The 10,011-nt window shown below is 38.1% G+C and overlaps 1 protein-coding gene and 1 pseudogene across 1 annotated transcript in view; both read right to left on the bottom strand.

Annotated features, from left to right (window-relative positions):
- Positions 1–10,011, bottom strand: part of SEL1L2 (sel-1 suppressor of lin-12-like 2 (C. elegans)) — a 126,928-nt gene that overhangs the window by 67,981 nt on the left and 48,936 nt on the right. Inside the window, exons 8-11 of the mRNA XM_006865641.1 lie at positions 5,679–5,741; positions 5,045–5,132; positions 1,856–2,004; positions 392–466 (exon numbers count right to left, since the gene is read on the bottom strand). Coding sequence (XP_006865703.1) covers positions 392–466; positions 1,856–2,004; positions 5,045–5,132; positions 5,679–5,741 — 375 coding nt within the window. The remainder of the gene's footprint in view (positions 1–391; positions 467–1,855; positions 2,005–5,044; positions 5,133–5,678; positions 5,742–10,011) is intronic.
- Positions 8,383–10,011, bottom strand: part of LOC102828811 — a 2,859-nt pseudogene continuing 1,230 nt past the window's right edge.

Raw genomic sequence — 10,011 nt, 5'->3', positions numbered from 1 at the left:
AAAATTGTGGTAATCATCAATGTGATATTTCAAGAGAGAAATCAAATGAGTTTCAGATACAGAAATGATTTCACATATAAACTCACTGAGATATAGGTCATATCTCTGATTAGTTCAGTAAAGACCTCAGAACACTCAGAACACTGGTTACTTGAATAAATTTGTAATGTTTTAAGCAGCCATTCTGGTGTCATAGCGAATGAACCACAGAAATGAATTATTAAACATGACCTCTAGGCTAACCCAACAGTGACCATCAATACAGTTTGAAATGCCATCTACTTGGTATTCTGAACCATTCTGACTGTGAGCCCAAGAATGCAGCTGAAGTCAGATAGAAGAACAGTGGAAAGGAGCCAAATGTACACTTATTCTTATCTAAGTTCAATACCTTGAATGGCAGCTCGATTCCACAGCAGAAGTGCCATTGGATACATCTTCTCTTTCTCAACAATTTTAGCCTTCTCTGAAAAAGGAACCATTCTATTAGTAAAGCTTTAAATTTCCATATAGTAAAGTCATGTTTGTATATGTATGATTGGGGAATTGCAGAGAATTTTTAACTTATCTTACTAGATTCCAAAATGAATGCTGAATTGCTTTGAGCTGTTTCATACCCCATTTCTGCAAGTAGTGCATATTGAACAAGAGAAGAATCTATATCACCATCCTTATAGGCAAGATATGCTGTCAGGAAGTTCTCAGTCCAGTGGCCTAGTTCACAGACACCTTTATAAAGCTGTATATGGGGAGAGAAATCAAACAGAATAGTTAGATAACATATTTCATTCCAGGCAGATGATAAATGAAGCCAGTCTTCAGCTTCTGTTAGTTGATCAGGCAAGGTTTTCAGGTCTGAAGAATGAGTTTTGCAGATTATTTACGAGGGAGAGCTAATACCCTTATAGGTGCAAAGATTACAAGTGTATATTTTTTGTCTTGAGTTGAAACGTCCTCAGGCTTATTTTAAAGTTGTGTAATAAACTTTCTTGACTTGGGGACGATTTGGCAGGACAGGAATGACTGACTTCTAATTTTCTTTAAAGGGACATTCTGGGCATTGTTGCTCTGCAAGGGTGAGTTATAAGGCCACGTGGAAAGGCGAGAAGGAAGGGAAGATAGTGCCTGAGGGTACAGTTGACATAACAGCAAGAAAGGTGTGTAAGAGAACTGTGGGGATAAACATCCGACTGAGCTAAATAGCCCTTATGTAACCAAAAGAGGTTAGCCATAAATAATTCATTAGGAAGTTGGCAAAGAGGCAAATCTAAAGATAGATTATTAGCTGGCAGCTTTTAAAATGAGTTTCAGAGGGACCAGATTGCAACATGGAGGTATTTATATTGATGCAGCGGAAATGTTTAATAAATCAATGAAAGGCATTAAGGTCCTAAAATTACCTCTTTGGAAAAGTACATCACTGGCTTAGTCGAAAGAATCCACTTTCTCAATTGTCCTCAAAATCATCGAAAACATAAGGGCCCTGGTTTTTGGGCAGAAGTGGGCTACATTTTCTAAGTTAAGTCACGTGTTTCATTTCCCAAGTAGCAACTCCCAACTACACTAGAAGTGATTTGCTTGAAGGCTGAAGCAGAGCTCCTTAACCGAACATGAAGGCTAGCTCTAAACTTGATGAAAAGCCAAATGCAAGAAAGAAAGGGGTCATTTCTTTCCTCCCCTTTCCCAGTTTGAGTTGCATCTCTGCTTTTCCTCTTTGGCAAATGTCAGCACTCACATTTGTCAACTGAAGGAGAAGAAGTAATATTTATGAAATCAAAGGCACCAACAAGTTAAAGATATCATCACCTCCTCTGTAGGATAAATAAAAAGTACTGTAAAAGAACCTATTATTTACCTCCACAGCAGTTCTGCAGGATCTTAGCACTCCTGTTCCTGTGGCATACATCTTGGCCAGATAATAAATGGCAAGGGGTTGCCCACTTTGAGATGCAAAGTAGAAGTATATGAAGGCAAGTTGATAATCCTTCCATACTCCAGAGCCAGCTGAAAATTAACATAATATTGGGCCACCTCTTATTCAGTTTATTTTACTTATAATCTATGGATTTCTAGTTATAGTGAGGCCTACTATTTTTAAATAGGACAAGAAAAGCCAAAAGAAAGTCAAACTGCTCTAGAACCACTACTTGTAGAAAAAAGTGATGTTTAGTTATCAGTAAAAAAGGTGGAAATTTATGTTCTTGACCTATTCAGAAAATTGAGGAAGAAGGACTGCTCCGCCTTATGAAAATATCCCCCTAATGTGATTTAACTACCATTTTGTAAAGAAGCCCAAGTGGTAATCTCTGAGGACCAGAAGTTCCGCCATGAGGTATGTTGCTATCCTAACCATCTTTCTATGCCAGGGGACCAGAGAGCTCTTCCCGGTGGTAACTGGAGTTTGGAGCAGGTAAAGTCTGTCTCTAGGAGGCCCAGTTTAGGTCAGATTTGTTTGGGAGCAGTAGGGCAGAGAAAACACTGGCTTGAGATTCAAGAGCTTCTCATAATCTAGGATACTTCCTCTTGCATCCTCATTACTCCTCTTGTGAGTTGAGCATATTATTATTTATTTATTTTTACTTTTTGTTGTGAATTGAGTGAAGGTTTACAAAACCACTTTTTCCACTCAACAATTCATTTACATTTTGTTTCATGTCATTGATTGCAATCCCTATAATCCCTTATCCCACTTTCTTCCTAAAGTTTCCTGTTTCCATTCTCCTTTCACAATAACCCTTCTGAATTTCACCCTAGAGTAAATGCTGCCCTTTTGATCTCAAATGTTTGATTATTCTAAGGTGTAGATACCTCTCTAGTGTTGCTCCTCTTTTAGACCTGTCTATCGTTTGGCTGAAAATCGAAGTCACAGGTGTGAATTCATTTCTAAACCAAAAGGGTAACTAAGGACCATAATCTCAGGGGTCCCACTAGTCTATATCTGATCAGTAATCCTGGTCTTCTTTTATGATTTTGAAGTTTGTTTCACCTTTTTTCCCCCATTCTGTCCAGAATCTTCTAATGTGATGTCTTTCAGAGAAGTTGGTAGTGGTAACAGCTGAACACATGAACCATTTGCATCAGCCAGGGACTTCTAAGATGTGTAAAAGCTTGTGTTTGGTATTATTGTTACGCTCAGTCTAGAAGCTTGAAGAATCTTGATGATAGGCCTAGGACTTAGAATGAATTAGAACAAAGCCATCTTGTTGTTGTGAGCCTTTGTGTCAATTCCAACTTACAGTGACCCTATATAGGATTTCTGAGAGTGACTGGTGGGTTTGAACTGCTGATTCAGTACTTATCAGGGCTCAAAGCCATTTTAGACAGATTCATACTCCCCGGCCAGTACCAAACAAGCCCTCCCACTGAGCCACTGTGGAAAATGCCTGCTGACCTCCTGACCAGATCTGGCCTCCTGGATGATGCAATTTGAACTTGTCCTGGATCCATCTTTGATGGGAAACACTTAGTGAAATACTCAGGTATGCTCAGATCTCATGGTTTTTGTTTTGGTCACTTTCTCTTTCAGTTCCCTCTGAGATAATACCATATCTTCATGGCTTCGTAAGACCTCTGCCCCTACCACTCTCCCCTGGCTGTCAGAAGGAAACTTTGTACATCCTAGCTCTTTGAAGAAACTCTGCATTATCTTTCTTCATTTGGCTTTCTTCCCCACACCCCCTTACCCTATGGTACTGCACTCTGCTTTCCTCTATCCCACTAGTCTAAAAGGGCGAGAAATCCCTCTTCTATCAAGGCTAACTAGACCCTTCCTTTTTCTGGGCCATGTCAGATCCTATTGTTGTTGTTGTTAACTGCCATTGAGTCGGTTCCGACCCATAGCGACCCTGTATAGGGTTTCCGAGGATCTGCTGGTGAGTTTGAACAGCCAACCTTGCAGTTCAAACGGCTTTGTAGCATTAACCCACTGTGCCACACCAGGACTCCTCAGATCCTATTGCCACCCAAATATTTCCAGAACTTCTTGTCATCAGTGATCTTATCTCACCCATTATCCATTCACCACTTCCATTGAATGGTTTTCTTTTCTCTGTGAAAAATCATACTCAGCTCACCCACTATCTTAAAAGGAATTCTCTCTTGGTTCTTGGTCTGCAGTAAGCTACCATTCTAGTTCTTTTCTCTTTAAGCACACTTCTTGCAAAAATATTTTTTACTTACCTACTTTCTCATCTTCCATTTGCAACCCAATCCACTGCCATATGGTTTTCATCCTAAACAGTCCAATGACCTCATCAACAGTCTCCATTTCACACTCAGTCCTTTCTTAATTTATTTTTTAACCAGGCTTCTCACTACATTGCACATGGGTGCTCATTTATTTATTCTCACTTGATAGTTCAATCTTTTGGTTTCCTTAGGAACATTTTTATTCCCTCTTCCTCTGACCATGCCTTTTCAGTCTTCTTGGTGACTATTTCTCTTTTGTCCATCCTTTCAATTTGTTGTTGTTGTTAAGTGCTGTTGAGTTGGTTCCAACCCATAGCAACCCTGTGTAAGGTTTCTGAGGAGTGACTCGTGAGCTTGAACTGCCGACCTTGCAGTTCAAATGGCTTTGCAGTCTGGCGCATTAACGCACAGAGCCACACCAGGACTCCTTTGAATACAGCACTGAAATTTACCAGTTGTCTGATGTTGACCCACTACTCCTTTCTCTCACACTCAGTTTTCTCTCTGCTTGCACAATTACCCTTAAATCTTTAACTAGCACCTGTATGCTAATACTTCCCAAATCTTTCCAAGTTTGACTTCTGAGTGTCATCCTTGCTTCTGGGTATGTATGTGCATTTGTATACCACACAGGCACTTCAGACTTAGTATTTCCAAAAGTGAGTTTTCTGACACTATAGTTCCCTGCCCTCTCCCCCAACTTATCTTCCTTCAGTCTTCAAGTTCCTCTTCCAAATTGCTTCCTGAATGTTCATCCAAACCACTCACACCAGCCATTTCATTTTTGTTATCAAAGTAGCAGACTTAACAATGCATTTCTCCTTCTAAATAAAGCAGCCATCTTTGTCGCACTTACAGTAGTACATGAAACCTAACTGAAACTGTGCATTGGGCCATCCTTTATTTGCAGCTTTCTGAAAGTATTTAAGCGCTTCAGCATAATTCTGTAAGATAATTACACCATATTATTCAAAGGCATATATATAACCCATTGTAACAATTGCTTTCCAGATATTTTTTGAAAAATAGAGGCAGTGTATGATGTGATTTAGGCTAATAAAAATGGTATCAAAGAATTATACATTTTATCCAACTCATATCAAATTCTCTTAGGAAGCAGCTATCACATTTTTACTACAAATGATGTCTTTCCCCACATGAACAGTAGATTTTGTTAGATATTGAGGAAGGTCACTCAAAAGACAGAGAGGTTAAAGTAAAAAGACAAAATTCTCTATAAATAAAATCCTCAGGGGTTAGATGATAGCAAGGGTTTTTAGAATCTATATCATTAGAGTTGTTATTTTTATCACAAGTCTGTTTGCTTTTCATATATTTGGCAAATATTTCACTCAGTTGTTTAATTCTCTATGATGATAATCTGGAAAACTAGGTGATGAGACTAAGTACTTTAAATTAATAAGTGACAATAATTTTATCTTTAAATTATTGGAAATGTGAAGAAAAGGTAATGAAATTATTTAGCTTACCACAGGAACTCCTTTTCCATAAAAGTAAAGAAGACCAAGTCCATGAAGACCAATTGCATTGCCCTAGAACAGTTTAAAAGATCCAAGTGAAGTCCCAGAAGAATTCATTATAAGAAAAATTACTGCAAAACCATTACAAAGAATTTAGATGTACCCATTAGGATCAAGGAGTCCTGGTGTGGCGCTGTGGATTAAAGCACCAGACTGCAAAGCCATTTGAACTACAATGTCAGTGGTTCAAGCTCACCAGCTACTCACCGGAAACCCTATACAGGGTTGCTATGGGTTGGAACTGACTCGACGGCACTTAACAACAACATTAGGATCAAGGCAATTAACCAGACAGTTGGTAAATTGCCTTGATCCTAAAAGCAAGACCCTTTAGTCTTGCTTTTCACATCTGTGACTAGAAAAAAGAAGAGGAAGTAAAAGTCAAATCTTCTCTTCATTTTTTCCTTCTGTATTTAGCACTTGCTTTATGTGTGATTCTCTGATAGTTTATTGGGTAGAGGTGTTGCTGTTATTTTTAGTGCTGTCGGGTTGGTTCCAATCCATAGCGACCCTGTATAAGGTTTCCAAGGAGTGACTGGTGAGCTTGAACCACTAACCTTGTGGTCAAACAACCAACTTTGGAGTATAGCACATTAACCCATAGCACCACACCAGTTGAAAGTTAGTGATGGATAAGCTACAATCCCTACCTTGAAGAGTTCACAGGTTAGTGAGCTATGAGATATATCAAGGGCGTAGTTCAGACCTCTTAAAGTCAGTGTGATAAAATTATGTATTATAACTAGATTGAGAGTGTTGTGGGTTCCCAGAAGAGGAACACTCAGCTGCCTGATTTAGGACAGATGGTGAAGAAGACTGAGCTGGCTGGGAAGGTTTCACAGATGTGTTTACATTTGAGTCACTTGATATTGAAGGGTGTGTAGGAGTGTTCCAGAAATGGAAGCCTATTTGGATACTTATTACCTGTTTTTCTGTAGTTTGACCAAATAACATTTAGAGACAATCTGTGAATTTCAGTTATTGGCATATATTCTTTTATTCAAATTAGAATACTTATGACATCACCAAATTTTTGTTTTCCACTAGATGTCAAATAAATAACATCACTTTTTCCTGATTAATATTTTGAATATTCCAGGTACAGTACTTCAACACATGTTCAAATATATTGATATTTAGTATACTGATTCAGAATTCATGAAGTGTGAACCTTTAAAGTGATCACCTCAGGCAGAAAACTCATTTTTTTCTTTCAATCTCTCATCATAATTTTCACCCTCTAAAACTATCTAAGGAGCTCTGGTAGTGTAGTGGTTCTGACTTGAACTCTAACATCAAGGCTAGCAGTTTGAAACTACCAGCCATTCCTCTGCAGGAGAAGGATGAGGCTTTTTGCTCCTATAATAACTTCAGAAACCCTATGTGGGGTCACTATGAAATGAGTCAGAAAACCAACTCCATGGCACACCACCACCACCACCAAAGGCTGTCCAGAGTCCTAGTGTAGCACTGTAGGATAAACACTGGACCACAAGGTCAGTTTGAACTTCAAAGTCAGTGGTTCAAACCTATCAGCTGCTCCTCGGAAACCATATTAAAGACAGGGGTGCCATGTGTCTGAACTGACTCAACTGCACTTAAAAATAACAAAAACACTGTCCACTTGACCACTTGGATTTCACACAGCACAACTGTGGGTTTGTTTTACAGTAAATATAGCTACTCCTCAGGAATGTAAGTTCTGATAAAAGCTTCCCAGATTTCTTACCACCTAAATATAGTTACTGTGGACATATCAGGAATACTTTACAGAGACAAAGGAATACCATATGAGGGATTTGAAAAAATTCATGAAAAATTTCCATTATTTGTTAACTTCAATTTTCCATGAACTTTTTAAAGCCCTCATGTATAACTTTGTTAAGTTGTTAGGTGCCATCTAGTCAGTTCCAAGTCATAGTGGTCTCATGCACAACAGAACAAAACACTGCCTAGTCCTGTGCCAATCTCACAATCGTTGGTAAGCTTGAACTCATTGCTGCTGCCACTGTGCCAATCCATCTCATTGAGGGTCTTACTATTTCTCACTGATCCTCCACTTTAACAAGCATAATGTCCTTCTCCAGGGACTGGTCCTTTCTGACAACATGTCTGAAGTATGAGAGACGAAGTCTTACCATGCTGGCTTCTAAGGAGCACTCTAGCTATACTTCTTCCAACACAGATTTGTCTGTTCTTCTGGCAGTCCATGGAACTCTTAATATTCTTTTCCAACACCATAACTCAAATGCATCAATTCTTCAATGGTCTTCCTTACTCATTTTACAGCTTTCACATGCATACAAAGCTATTGAAAATATCATTTGGGTTATGTGCACTTTAGTCCTCAAACTGACATCTTTGTTTTTGAACACTTGTGTGGATTATATGTCATTTGATTTCTTGACTGCTGCTTCCGTGAGGGTTGATAGTGGACCCAAGCAAGGGGAAGTCTTTGACAACTTCAATATTTTTCCATTTATCATGATGGGATTTATTGATCCAGTAGTGGGAATTTTTGCTTTCTTTACACAACTAGAGAGAACACATTTCAAAAAACATTAAGACTTCAAATTTTAGCCTACGAATATCACAGTACCATCGATTGTAAAAGTTCTTCAGGACAGTCCATCTGTATTTAAAACAGATGGTATCATTCCGCTCTCTTATTCCATCTTCTCTCATGATCATTTTTAGCTGTGGTCCTAGGAGTTTTGAGAACTCTTCTCTAGAAATGATAAGAACCAATATAAACAGCACTATAGGTTTGGTGAGTTTGTTTTCTTCTAGCAGTTCTCATCAAGGAGTTGAGAAAAGTGAAAGGAAATAGAAGGAGTGGAGGGAAGAAGAGGTAAGGGATGGTGATAGAAAAGAAAGGAAGATAAGGGAAGGGAAGTAAGATGAGGAAAGGAAAAAGGAAGAATGGAGAAAGGTTAGAATAATGATGGAAAATTAAAGTTGATTCTCATTATTTGCAGTAATTATGTTCTATAAAGTCACTGAAAACACTGAATTAGTAAATACTGATCCATTTTTCCTGGGAGAAACACTGGGTTAGGTTCCTTTGAGCCTCGAAGCACAACATTTTCATCAATGGATCAGAGTATTGCCTTGTTTTACACGTGCGTCTGTTTAAAGACATTTTACTGTTGATTCATTAATATGGAACTCCTGGTCAACAGCTGTATAGCTCATGTCTGACGAAAGCTCATCTAACACATACATTTTCTCTGTAAGGCACACCACTAGCTTCTTGCTCTTAGGGACATAAGATAGCACCTCATCAGTATGCTTGGGGGCCACTTTAAACAGTGCACTCACCAGGAAAAGGCACAAAAAATGTGGCATTAAAGAGATTAAAAGTAGGACACTTATTTACTGTAGAGAGCTGAAACAAGAAGGCTGATATCAACTTGTTCAGCCTCAACTGGGAATGTGTGTGTATTGGGTAAGTCAAATTTTCAGTCACTGTCTATATGTCTGTGAATAATTTTGAAAATGACACAAGTTTCAATGTTGGGGTTATAAATTTTAGCAAATAAGCAAATTTACAAAGACGAAATTTGCAAATAATGGATCAACTCTACTTCCCCTCTCTAAGACAGTAAACCAGATAAAATGGATGATTTATTATTGTGTAAAGCCCACAAATGTTCAGATTAGTAGTGGCCAACTCAGTTGCCTCCAACAGCTATGCAGATGATGTAAATAAGTCCATTAAATCAGACAATACTACAAAGTGGTAGAGACTGTGGCAAACCAGAGACGATCTGCCTGTTGCAGCCACTTGTTACTATGGAGAAAGGAAACCACATATGGTCAAATATTCCCATTTTCCAAGTAAAGTTACATAGCCATTTCTTTTTTTAACTCTGGCTCCTTATTTTATTCTTTAATCTTATATGTTCTATTTATCATACTACAACATTATCTGATGTTTTTCAGTTTTATTCAAAGAGCACTGTCACACATACCAGATACAGCTCCGAATTTAGAAATCTAAGTAGTGAAACACAGACAAGAATTTATGTCTATGACAAATGAATAAAAATTATTGGGTAATTTAAACATACTTAAATACTAGGTCTGTTTTTCAAAAAACTGATGGCTTTTTTTTTTGTTTTAAAAGGAGAAACATTAGTTTCAAGATGGGTTTGGTCTTAGAGTCAGTGAGACAAAAACACAAGAAAAAGACTCAAGACACAACTTGTTTCAAAAGTTACAAAATACCATTGTTGAACATACATTTCTCTTCATCCTTTTTTATTTGTTGTTGTGGGAG

This window comes from Chrysochloris asiatica, unplaced genomic scaffold (assembly GCF_000296735.1).
Source record: "Chrysochloris asiatica unplaced genomic scaffold, ChrAsi1.0 scaffold00080, whole genome shotgun sequence".
NCBI lineage: Eukaryota > Metazoa > Chordata > Mammalia > Afrosoricida > Chrysochloridae > Chrysochloris > Chrysochloris asiatica.
This window is presented reverse-complemented; position numbering and strand designations above follow the sequence as displayed.